This window comes from Kogia breviceps, chromosome 11 (genome assembly GCF_026419965.1).
Source record: "Kogia breviceps isolate mKogBre1 chromosome 11, mKogBre1 haplotype 1, whole genome shotgun sequence".
NCBI lineage: Eukaryota > Metazoa > Chordata > Mammalia > Artiodactyla > Physeteridae > Kogia > Kogia breviceps.
Window position 1 is genome coordinate 88,265,014 of NC_081320.1, and position 13,080 is coordinate 88,278,093.

A 13,080-nucleotide genomic window follows, 5' to 3' on the forward strand; every position below is an offset into this window, starting at 1 on the left:
TCAGAATATCATAATCATCCTGGAAATAGATAGGTTTGTTTGTATCTCAATCATTTTGACCTTGAGAGCTTCATTTTAAGCACTCATTTGTGTCAGCATACCCTTGAGTTTTCTCGTGGAGCGTGTTCGGAAGGAGGAGGAACGTATCGGGGCTCAGAGTCTTCAGAGGTACAGCCCGAGGTTCAAACTCCAGCTCCACCATTGCTTACTTATGTGACCTTGGTTAAGTTACTTGACCTCACGGTGTCTCCTTTCTTCATCAATAAAATGGTTTAATAATACTATCTATTCTCATGCAGTTGTTCCAAAACTATAATGCTATATGCAATTTATATAAAGACCTTGCAAGAATGTCTGGCATGTACTAAGCATTCAATAAAAGTTTATTATTATTATTACAAAGTTAGTTATATCCTAGATATGCCTCTGAGTACTTTAAAAAGACTTTGCCTAACTTTTCCTCCCCCTGCACACCCCTTCAGATATTTTCATTCTATAATGAAAGATTTTGGTAATATGAAATATGTAGCCAGGTGACCCTGGAATGCCGCAATCCCATTCTGGCCGCTGCTTCCCATAAAATGCCTAAGGGAGATGTTGTATAGGAACAGCAGTGAAGGAAGACACAGTAGTACTTAAACTTTATCAGGACTTGGGCCCAGTGCGGAGAATTCAGATGAGCTGGAATTGGCCATTTTTCTAAGTTAGTTAAGCAAGACCCTCCCCAGCACGTCTGCCAGTTTCCTGAGGCATATAACCAGGGAGAACCAGAAGCACAGGAGGATAAATTTGCTCCCAGGGCCTCATACTCTGCTGCCTCACCAGAGGAAGATAGAGGCCTTGGGTCAGCTTCTCACTCCAGACCCAGGTAAGAAAGAGACGAAGCTAGTTACTCTGGAAGGAGCCGTGACTTACGTTTGGGAATGAACAGGTTCTGGCCCTTTACACTTGAATCGTGCAGAAAGAAGAGAGCCCCACTTTGCAGGGCTTTTGATGCATGACTGTTCCAGCTACTGGAGGGTAGCCCAGTCCCTAACCCACTTGGACTTCCTGCTCCTTTCGGACCCAATTCCCGCTGCTCCCCTAGATGCCTTCAGGGGGAGCAGGGCTCGGTGCTTTTGAGGGATTGTGTGTTCGCCTCTGTCCTCAGCCACTTTTATTAATTTTTAGGGATTTTAATTCCCTTTTTTAAAAGTTAATTTATTTTATTTTTGGCTGCCTTGGGTCTTCGTTGCTGCGCACGGGCTTTTCTCTAGTCGTGGCAAGCGGGTACTACTCTTCCTTGCGGTGCACGGGCTTCTCATTGCAGTGGCTTCTCTTTTTTGCGGAGCATGGGCTCTAGGTGCGCAGGCTTCCTTAGTTGTGGCTCACGGGCTCTAGAGTGCAGGCTCAGTAGTTGTGGCGCACGGGCTTAGTTGCTCCGTGGCTTGTGGGATCTTCCTGGACCAGGGATCAAACCCGTGTCCCCTGCATTGGCAGGTGGATTCTTAACCACTGTACCACCAGGGAAGCCCTGATTCTCATTTTTTGAAGAATGGTAATTGAGCCAGTTCTAGATAAAAGAAAGAAAGGAAACAAGGTAAATCAGAAAATGAATTTTCTAAACTATCTCCCTTTCTTCAGCAGTTGTTCAAGTTCTTAAAAATGGTTGCTCAGAAAGGCTTCAGTGAACTGTTAAAGCTTTGTGACTGCTACCTCTCTGTTCCTGAGAGGGGTGGGATTTTCAAATAACTGAAAGGAGATGCTTATGTTACAGAATAGGTTTCCTTTAAGGTTGCAGGGTCGAGGCTTAAGTGTGTGCCTTCGCGGGGAGGGTAGAAGCAGCAGCCTGTTGCTCTTGTCCAGCAATTCCTATGATGCCTGTAGTCCTACTCGGCTACTGCATGGAAAGAAGTAATTCAGATAGAAATTTCTTTCCCAGTTTTATTGAGATAGAATTGACACATAGCATTGTATTAGTTTAAAGTGTACAACATAATGATTTAATACATGTATATATTGCCCAGTGATTATCACAAGTTTAATAACATCTATCACCTCACTTAATCACGGTTTTTTTCCTTGTGATGAGAACTTTTAATGTCTACTCTCTTAACGACTTTCAAGTATACAGTATAGTGTTAACTATAGTCACCATGCTGTATATTACATCCCCAGAACTTATTTATCTTATAACTGGAAGTTTATACCTTTTGACCACCTTCACCCATTTCCTCCACCCCCTACTCCCTGCCACTAGTAACCACCAGTCTGTTCTCTGTTTCTGTGAATTCGTTTTTTTGTTTTAGATTCCACATGTAAGGGAGATCATACAATATTTGTCTTTATTTGTTTGACTTCTCTTAGCATAAAATACCTTCAGGGTCCATCCATGTTGTCACAAATGGCAGGATTTCCTTCTTTTTTTATAGCTGAATAATATTTATTATCACCAGATAGAGACTTCTGTGTGTGGCTTTTTTCATGTTTAATATTTTAAGATGTTGATATATCATTGGAAGTGATTTTTGTTAGTTATTAGCTAAATCAAATATATAACTTTGTATCATAAGGTGGTTTCTCATATGTCTTTTGTTCTTAAAATAAATCCTCTATTAGTAATGCATAAAAGCCAGCAACTCAATGAATACTAAAACAAAGCTTTGTTGCATCAATCAGGGCAGAAGTCAGGTTTTCCTGCTTGTGACTCCTACAGTACTTTGTTCATACCTCTCTCTGCCTGTTGTGTTTAAGGGCCAGCTTGTACATGCCTGAGTTCTTCGCTACTCTGGAGCTTCTCCAGGGCAGAGCTGTCTTACTTCTGAATTTCAACCACTTAGCCAGTGCCAGATGGGAGATAGGTTTAGAGTCATTTTGGGTGGAAATGCTGGGAATCTGCAGTTTCAGGAGCAAAAAGTTAAAAAAAAATAAAAGCCATTGGAAAAGACAACTGTGGCTGCTCTCTGGGGGCAAGCTGCAGCAATTTGCAGGGACATTTTAACAGGGACATGTCTCCTTAGGGGTAACTGAAGAGTTAAAGGAAAATATGTCTGTGAGCACAGAGACTATCTGTGATAACTGTGGTTATCACAGTAACCATAATTCCACCTTACTGTAGAAGGTACACAGAGAAAAGCAAAATCCTGGGCAATCAGAACCTAGAATTGAGAAAATTAAATGTTGTGTTTAATAGGGAAACTATTACTTAACATAACAATTTGGAAATAGAATAATTTCCATCTCAATAATGTGTACTCTTTATCAACCCTCATGCATATCAAAGCAAGTGCCAAGGAGAAATAAACTATAGGAAATAATTTATTTTCTTGTAAACATTTGATTCAAACATCCTTCTGATAGCCTGAGATGCTTGGTTAGCAATTGCAGTATTTTCATCACCCCTGTGGCATGCAGCGCCCCAGAACTGTACACATCAACTTGGTGCGTGTCGGTGATTGTCACATTCAGGTAGTTTTCATAACCAGTTTAAGACCTCTCAGTCTGCAGGTTTGTGTTTTCATGCCGTGGTTCAGTTTATTCTTAATTGTAAATAGTAGTAAAAGGTACTGATTAGGAATGCCATCTCTGGATTTATAACTCAGTTTTTCACTGGGTTATATTCACTAATTGTTTCAACTTAAGCAAGTTAGTCTCTCTAAGCCTAAGTTTCCTTTTCTGTAAAACAAGAATAAAATACCTTCCTCAGAATATTATTATAAGGACTCAGTGAGCACAAAACTTAGCATAGAGCCTGGCAAATCCTTCTCAGTTTTCATCAGGTCATCGTTATTTGTTGTGAATCATTTTTACATATCGACGTAGTAGTAGTAGTGTACACTCTCCACCACTACACTTTGGTGTCCAATTATTTCTTTATACCTCACCTGTCCTTCCCCATCCCCCACCACTACCACCACACACCCCATACTTTTCCAGTTTCCTGTTTCAGGTTACAGGTGCAGAGTCCTCTGTTCAGATCTATTGCCTGTGACTTATAATCTGTAGGGATCAGGAAGTATCTTGAGCCAGTGTATGTAAAGGCAATAGAAATAACCACGTGTTTGACTTGTAAGCCAAGATTTTCTTACAGAACCCTTCTTCTGAAGAAGGACTTAAATAAACAATACAAAACAAAACAAAAAGACCTTACCCCGCTCTCACTTAGAAATGTAACCAAATACAGCCCCTTCAAAATGACTACAGTCTGGAGGAGTGAGAGGTAAAATCAGATGAACCAGTGGGAAATCTATGATCCTCGTCATTATGCGGTCTTGAACACTGACGTCACTTTGTGTTGAGGTTCCTAGCATATGCCTTGGGCAGCGCGTGCCCCATAACTACCAGGACGGGACTTGTCTCTTGATACCTGAAGGTAGGGGTGGGTTCCTGTAATCCATATTTATTACTCCTGCTCAACTGTCTGATACCTTCGTGCATGAGGGAAGGAATGGCGTTTCCCCAGTGCTAAGGCTCGTCAAGCTGGATTTCTCAATGGAGACAGTTCCAGTTGTAATTGCCTCACTGAAAAGGAAACGCTCCATAGAAATAGTCTTTGAAGAGTTAGGCGGAAAGTAACAGCAGGTGCCACAGTGATGCTCTCCTCCTTGTCAAAGCGACTTCATTGGGGGAGGTCTCTCCTGCCTTGCTTTCCTTCTAGTCGACCCTTTTGTATTAGGGTTTTTCACAAGACCTCACCACCATAGCTTGTACTGGTGTGAGGGCTCCCACAGTACCCTTCTCAGTGTCCCAGTGTCTTCAGGCAAGAGAGTGCAGTGGACCTAATGGACACGAGCCCAAGTCTGAATTTCGCATTTCTAGATTTCTCAACAGTGTTTCATACTCTGAGGAAGTGCTGAACAACTGTGCATAATGACTGTTCCAGATGCTATTTCCTAGATATAATTTAAAGGATTCTTGGTGCTAAGAGTAGGGAGTGGTTTAGAGAGAATCTAAAGTTACTAGCCCTATTGGTAGATCATTAATGCCTGCGGACAGCTTGTACTCCCAGCAGTATCGCAAGGGGAAGCTGTGGCAAGGTGGTTGCTGAGAAATTCTGAGAAATTTATTTTTTCCACAGTTGGCCAGAATAGTCACCCACTGGTTGTGAGGTTGCAGCATTTTAGAGCTATAGAGAGACCGGCACCAGGAAGAAAGAACCAGGCAACTGCCAGGCTCTGCCGTTCTCCAGGAATCAAAAGGAACTTCATACGCTGCTGAGAGCCCTGGCAAAATGAAGTGTGGCTTGGGACCTTTGGCATGCCCAGAAATGGTTGTAGTGACAAAAACAGGAGAGTAGAAAGAGGAAATTCAGTGAGAAATCTGGGAGCCACAGATCCTTTGCAGCTTTCAAAACCAACGCCCAGGTGAAAGCCAGAAAAATCCCTATGAAGTGTTTTGGAATAAGTCTACAACTCAAAGTTGATTTGTTAGTAATTGACTCTCTGGAGTACTACATCAGATATTCTCCTCTTTAAAGTGCTTTTTAATTAACCATCTCTTTAAATGTTGGTTACATCATAACATTACTGTAATAAAAGCTGGTATTTTTAGAAGAGTGATCTCACCTGTCCATATTCAGATAATGGATTTAATGATCCAAATAGAAAATTATCCAATGGGCAATAACACGTATTTCCCATATCCTCCTACCGCCTCTGCTTGGTCCCCTCCAATCTCTTCGTCACTGCAGCCGGAGTTAGTTTCCTTCCATATACAGACTTAATCACATCACTTCATTGTGTGAAGTCTTTTGTTGGCTCCTGTGGACTTCAGAACAAGTTACAACCTCCTTAGTGGGGCACAGAGGCTGTTCATGACTTCATCTCTCTCCACCAGCTCTCCAGACTTATTTCCCATATTCCAGCCTTTTTAAAAAAAATTTTTTTTAAATTTTTGGCTGTGTTGGGTCTTCGTTGCTGTGTGTGGGCTTTCTCTAATTGCGGCGAGTGGGGCTACTCTTGGTTGTGGTGTGCGGGCTTCTCATTGTGGTCGCGTATCTTGTTGTGGAGCATGGGCTCTAGGCGCGCGGGCTTCAGTAGTTATGGCGTGTGGGCTCAGTAGTTGTGGCTCACGGGCTCTAGAGCGCAGGCTCAGTAGTTGTGGCGCGTGGGATTAGTTGCTCCGCGGCATGTGGGATCTTCCTGGACCGGGGCTCGAACCCGTGTCCCCTGCATTGGCAAGCGGATTCTCAACCACTGCACCACCAGGGAAGCCCAGCCATTTTAAATTACTTCCAATTCCCAAGCGTGCCATGCTTCTTCCTACTTTTTATCTGCTTGGTATACTCCCCACAGTGTGCTCCCCCAACTTGAAGACTCAACTTGGACATCAGTGCTCTCGGGAGCCTTTCCTGCCCACTGGTTCCCACCAGATGCCCGTATCTGGGCTAATTGTCTTGTGTACGTGGTGCCTCCAGTCCTTCCCTCCCCCAGAGACTGTCTTATTATCTGTTTTCCAGGTTCCTAATACAGAGTAGATGCTCAATAAGTATTTGCTGAATAGATTAATGAGTAAGTGTTTGAATGAGTGAACAAATTTGATGTGTTATGGAAACTACAAGTGACTATAACTAGCCACTTACGGCATAACTCTTTTTTTTCAGTGATAACAGATGTCAGAGGGGCCTTAAAATTTAATTTTTAGGTTTTTTTGGTAGAAATTACCAGTATGTACCCTTCTGAATAGGATTTCACTTTTGTTGCTTTTTTTTTTTATCCAGAAATACAGAAGTAGAACATAGTTTTTCAGTGAAGAACAGCAGCTTAGAGCTAGACGTAGAGATAAAGATGTGTGTATACGCTTATAAATGTATATGTGTATATATACATAAATACACATATATACACATATATGTACATATTTATATATACATTGGTGGTGTATATATGCTTATGTGCCCATATGTATGTACACATATGTGTGCGTATGTACACATTTGTATGTGTATATACATATATGTGCATACATGAACGTGTGTGTATATGTATATCAGGGATTGGTACAGATCAATAGTCAATAAGTGTCTTAGTAATGCCTCAAAGGAAGCTCTGTCTCCATCCAGCCTGCTTTCTGTCACCTGAAGTATGATTGTAACACCTCCCCACTGAATCAGCACATTCTCCCGCTACCTGGAGCCTATTCCTGGATACGTCATAGACACTCTCAGAGTTCTGAGAACATTTCATCTGCTACATTAAGAAGCAGAGTCCATCTGATTCATCTTTGCATGCATCCAACAAACATGTCCCATATGCCTAGCATGTGGCTGTATGAAAACGATTAAGTGTATAATGAATGGTTACTAGTTACTCAGTGATTATGTCTCAGTAACTCTTCCTTGCCCTCGTCAGCCATCTCTCCGGTGTCCATCTCAACCTCAACATACACAACTTTGCTGGCGAGTCCTTTTAGTGAATCATGGGTGATGTATCACACCAGGCTCTCCCTACATGGGTTTCATTCCATCAGATGCCAAGGTTCGCTCCCATAAACCATGAAAGCTCACTGCCTTGACAGAGCCACTCTCTGGAGGGAGCCTTGGGACTCACTTATAGTGCCAGGTGCAGGGGCTGTTTTCAAAGCATTACAGGTTGCTGGTGTCATATCCGTGTTGGGAGGGGAAGTGTTTTCTAATAAAATGTTTTCGTCTTGTCTTCTAGCTTACATTTTACTATGGTACTATAGATGCTTGGTGTCCAAAAGAGTACTATGAAGACATGAAGAAAGATTTTCCAGAAGGAGATATTCGACTCTGTGAGAAAAAAATACCTCATGATTTTATCCTCTATTTTTACCAGGAAATGGCAGACATGGTAGCTGACTGGCTAAAGGATGATCTGTCCAAAATATAAATACTGACACAAGGAGCAAGCGTTGACAGCTAGTACATAAAGGCAGTAGGTGTACTTAGTAGTAAGTAGTATACTTAGTGGGTAAATGTTTAATTTTAATGCTGGATATTAGAAGAGAAAAAAAGTGAGACCCTCTTGGCTTAAAAACTATCAGCTCCCAGCTCCCCATGCTACAGACTGAAATAAACACAGTTGATCAATATTCCACAGGATTAACAACACATTTTCCAAGACTCAGGGAACACAGTGATCTAAACAAAGTCTCTTATGTTTGCACAAGATGCCCAGTGGCACCATACAGTTTATTTGGGTAGGCAAGATCCTTGCAGACAAAAGGAAATCTAAATTTAGTTGATTTTAATTGAGTTACAATGTAGAATAGTCTCCCCTAGAGAAAATTATGAAAGACCTGCTAGAAAATGTAAGAGACCGCTGAATGTTAAGTATGTAGTCGGATATGTGAAGCATATGAGATCATGAGAAGGATACACTCAAGTCCAGTAGCAGGAAGCGATGAGCAGTGGATCTTGGCAGTGGACCTGGGTCTCTCTTAAGGACAGAAGCTGAAGATCAGCCCAGACTAACTTTGCACAGGTCTTGGCTGAGATCATCAGAATCAGACTGGATATCAGCACAGCCTGCGCACCCCACCCATTACTACCTTGCAGCATGTCTCAAACCTCCAAGTCAGCCTTCTGTCTGGCCGCCAGTGGCACAAGCCCCGGTAGAGCCAATGGCAGGGGAAGCACTGCTTGTCTCCTTTCCCGAGGAGTGTGACTCCCAGTCTGCCTGCAGTAGCCAGCAAATAAAGCTCGTCAGACATTCCTCTGCTCAACTAACAACTAATAAGAGTTATTGCAGGATCCCAATTCTGCCTTCCTCCACAGACAGCCAGCAAGCTCTGGCTGGGAGCTCCCTGCAGGCTCCTCTTCTCCAGAGCCAGGGTGGGGAGGCCCTAGGCTGTCGCACGTCAGCCTTGTACCTGCCACGTGCAACTGCCCCTTCTGTGATTTTTTTCAGTCAGACTCCACTGAGGACCAGCAATGAACCAAGTACTATAAAGGCATTGTGGATAGATTGTTAGCTACATTATGATTCTTTTCTTCTGAAAATCTTCTAGTAAGTAATTTTTGAAAGGGCATCTTTAAATTGCTGAATAGAGAATTACCATAAATGATTTCTCCATTCGTTTTGTTAGTTGGAAAGAAAGCATTTTACTAATGAACCAAAACAACCCATTAAATTATGTGAATTCACCCTCTCCGGGCACCTTGAGGTCCAGTAAAGAAGAAACTTGTTCTCTTGACTCAATCCTGGGAACTTAGGAGCCAGTAGGTCCTGCTGACTGCATAGATGGTTGATGATAGATAGAAACATTTCATTTTCTCCTAGAGGAAATCCCTCACGGGGTCCCATTCCTTAAGGACAATGGGGTGTTGTCCTTCTCAAAACCTAAAGCCCCTGAGGAAAGATTCACCTCTGATATGTGCCAGCCCAGTGGTGAGCATTGTATGAGTTATGACCCTTTGGCATGGCTGCCATGTCAGAGCAAATGACTTCTCAGAGGGGAGGGGCCAAGCTCCGGGCAAGCAGTGCTCTTGGCCCCGGAAAGGAGCCAGTAGATGCCTAAGCCACTGGCGCAAGGCTGCATACAGAGTCCTTATTGGCAACTGTGTAGGGAGGCCTTCTAGAAATCTGATGTTGGGAGCTCGGTCTCATGGCTCTGAAGTGCCTTGCATACAAGAGATGCTCAGTAGTACTAAGCAAGTACTGGGTAAGTCATGCTACTGGAATGCAGAATAACATGCCCAGCTTTTCTTTTAGCGTGACTTTCCAACATTACTTCCTATTTCAGGAGTCCACATGTATGAAATTATGTCTGATAAACCAAAGGTTACCAGAGCTTAAAAAATGATAAGAAGTAAAATGTTAAAGTAAATTTCCTGTTTATCATCTAAGCAGCAAATGAATTTTCAAAATGAGTGTTTTATCCACACTTTCTGACCTTGCCTGGCCTGATCTCTGTGTGTTGGGGGGAAGAGGGGTGCAATCTTAGCACCCTCCTGAGTTAGACTCGGGTCAGAGCCTCTCTGTTAAATTGAAAAGCCACTTTCTCGGTGCTTCTTTTAGAGAAGGAAGAATCAGATTTCAGGAGATTGAAGTTCATTTTATTTCATTAGGAATTAAGCAGAAATGTTTCCGTGCATATGTATGAGGTAATAGGGTATGTGAACTCTGGAGGCCTTACTGTCTGTGTGACTTTGGACAACTTCATCTAATTTCTCCATGCCTCAATGTCCTCATTTATAAGATAGGATTAATAATAATATGTACCTCATATTGTTGAAGAATGCAATGGGATGATTAAATGAAAGCATTTAGCACAATGCCTGACCAAGAGTATCTTCTCAATAAAGACTGGCTATATTAATAATAATTATTATTAAACTTCATCATAATAAAAAATAAACAAAAGACTAAAGTTGGTAAGCAGTGGATGAAATCCATTTTCCAGAAGCATTTCTGCCTGTATATCCCAGTCAGCCACTTGAATGGCCCTTGTCAAAGATATAATAACTTCATCTGGGGTTATCTAGGGCTCAGTGAAAGGCCTAAACTGGAAATCATGACCAGCCGTTCCCAGTCTGCTCTGGACCATGGGGGAGAATCTCCAGAGGCAGCCCCTGTGGCTTTTCGTGGCCAGGCGTCCAAGGCAGCAGCCCTCTCACCCTTGGCCTCTCCACTCAACCCTTGGAGAGCCAGTGACCTCCAAAGCCTTGATTTTTCGTTAGCCTACATTATATTAAAATTAAATTTAATTCCAGACATGAGGAGACATAACAACTTAATGTAATACCTGATTCTGGATTAGATGCTTTTGTTATTAAAAAAAACTGTTGGGACAGTTTGCAAAACTTCATTGAATGGGATCTGAAGATTAGTTGAGAATAAGAGAACAGTGTTAATTTTCTGATTTCACTGGTTGTATTGTGAACAAGTAGGAAAATGTCCTTATTTGTACTGAAGACACACAAGTGTCAGGGAACCATGGGGCATCATTATGTCAATTTACTCTCAAATGGTTCAGAGGGAAAAAAAGTTCCTTGTTCTTGCAACATTTTTGTAAGTTTGAGATGATTTTGAAATGTATCTGAATAATTATTTTTAAAAAAACAACAAAACAAAACACACTCTCCTTCTGCATCTGTCTCTTACTGCTTCTTTTCCAGAAAGTGAATTACTTCTTCTAGGAAGTAAATGAAGGCTGGGGTTCAAATCCCGGATCTGTCACTTATCAGGTTTGTGATGTTCAGAGGCTTAACCTCCCTGCGCCCTCTCCTTCACTCCCCGACTGGCCCTCATCTACAAAAGTACTTGCGTTAGCTTTTGGACCTCGGAAGGGTATTTGTTTGTCTATAATGGGGTCAAACGAGGTCTTTCATATAGTATTTAGCACCCTGTCTGGTAGATGCTCTATTAAATGGTACCTAAAGGAGAAGGATAGCAAACTTGTTTGTCTTTTACACTCTCTTCTCTTTGGTGCGATGGAGGACTCCTCGATATCCCAGCTTCTGCAGTGTTTCACCCAGTCTGAAATTTGATTCTAACTGTCTCAGCGTTTCTGGTTCATATGGGTGAAGGAAGGAGACCACTCACTCAGCTGACACAGCTTTCTGACCCGAGGCCACTGCAGGCCTCCCCCACACAGCCCAGGACCCCCAAACATCCCCTTGAGGAGACTATAGTCCTTTGGAAAGATGTGGGAAGCGAAGTGTTTTCGTAAATAACACGCGGCCTCATCTTTGTTCCTGGCCCCCTCTTGCCCGAGGGAAGAGATGTCCTTGGGCTTCTCCTTTCCTTGCTGGGTGGGGCTTAAGGAGTGGGCGGTGCCTGGGACTGTGTGCTCTGTGAACTAGTACATCTCGGAGGACTTAAGGCTGAAGCTATCCTGTCGGAGTGCCGAGGCCAGGAAAGCCTTCCGCCCCCAAGGGGCTGGGGTTCCTGCCTCTGAGCCCTGGAGGTGCAGGTGAGCGATCCCAGTGGCCTCGTGTGGGGAGCCGATGTGGGATATGGGTCTGTCCTCCCCAGCAGTACGAAGGCATCTCCAGAGCAAAGCAGTGAGGGCCGGAGAAGGCTCCGGGTCGCCGCAGTTCTGTAAAGAGAAAACTGCTGCGGGGCGGGTGTGGCGGGGCTGCTCCTGGTGCCAGAAGGACAGGTGGGACTTGGGTGGGTTTGGAAGAGAAGAGGACAAGTCCACAGAAAGAACGCGCCGCTCACCCTGCACTTTCACAGCGTCTCATTCAGGCCTCACGGTCGTGTGTTACCACGAGGGTGCCAAGCAGGTGACGTGCTCAAGACCTCACAGCTACTGAGTGACAGCGGGGCTCTGCCCCCGCGACACGGCTTCACTCCCTCCCACGCAGCGTGCTGCCTCCTGAAGGGGACAGCGGGCAGGCGGCCAGAGGAGTGGAGGCTTGGGGAAGGGGTCACGCGCGGGCCGGCGAAGGCCAGGTTGTCAGGGCAGGGGGAGCGGAGGGGGTTGGGAACAACCGAGTAGCGTCAGAAGAACAGAGGATACGACAGACACGGCTTTGGGGCGCGCATCGGGCAGCGCGGCCTGTGCGGGTCAGCGCTGGGGCTGAGTCCCGCATTCCGGTCTCGGCAGCTCTGCCGCAGCCACCGGGCGCTCCAGACCCCCTGCTCCTCCGAACTTGTGCCGCGCCCTGAACGCTAGGGATCACCGCGCCAGCTTTGAGAGTGCCCGTGCCTCGACCCCTCCCCCGAATACAACCGCTTCGGCCCCACGGAGTGGCCTCTCTCTCTCCCCCCCCCCCCCCCGCTCTCTCTCTGTGTCTCTCTCTGTCCTCTCTGTCTCTGTCTCTCTCTGTCTCTCCTCTCTCTCTGTCTCTCTCTGTCCTCTCTGTCTCTCTCTCTCTGTCTTTCTCTCTGTCTCTCTGTCCTCTCTCTGTCTCTCTGTCTCTGTCTCTCTGTCCTCTCTCTGTCTCTCTGTCCTCTCTCTGTCTCTCTCTGTCTCTGTCCTCTCTGTCTCTCTCTGTCCTCTCTGTCTCTCTCTGTCTCTGTCCTCTCTCTGTCTCTGTCTCTCTGTCCTCTCTCTGTCTATCTGTCCTCTTTGTCTCTCTCTCTGTCCTCTCTCTGTCTCTCTCTGTCTCTGTCCTCTCTGTCTCTCTCTGTCTCTGTCCTCTCTGTCTCTCTCTGTCCTCTCTGTCTCTCTCTGTCCTCTCTGTCTCTC

At 44.4% G+C, this 13,080-nt stretch overlaps 1 protein-coding gene across 2 annotated transcripts in view; it reads left to right on the plus strand.

The window, feature by feature from the left end:
• LDAH (lipid droplet associated hydrolase) overlaps positions 1-13,080 on the plus strand; it is a 105,475-nt gene that overhangs the window by 83,527 nt on the left and 8,868 nt on the right. The window contains exon 7 of one of the 2 annotated variants that reach the window (XM_059078786.2): positions 7,638-11,020. The exons of the other annotated variant lie outside the window; for it this stretch is intronic. Within the exon in view, the coding sequence (XP_058934769.1) occupies positions 7,638-7,829 (192 nt within the window). The 3' untranslated portion in view covers positions 7,830-11,020. Of the gene's footprint in view, positions 1-7,637; positions 11,021-13,080 lie in introns of those variants that run through there. 2 annotated transcript variants of the gene reach the window in all.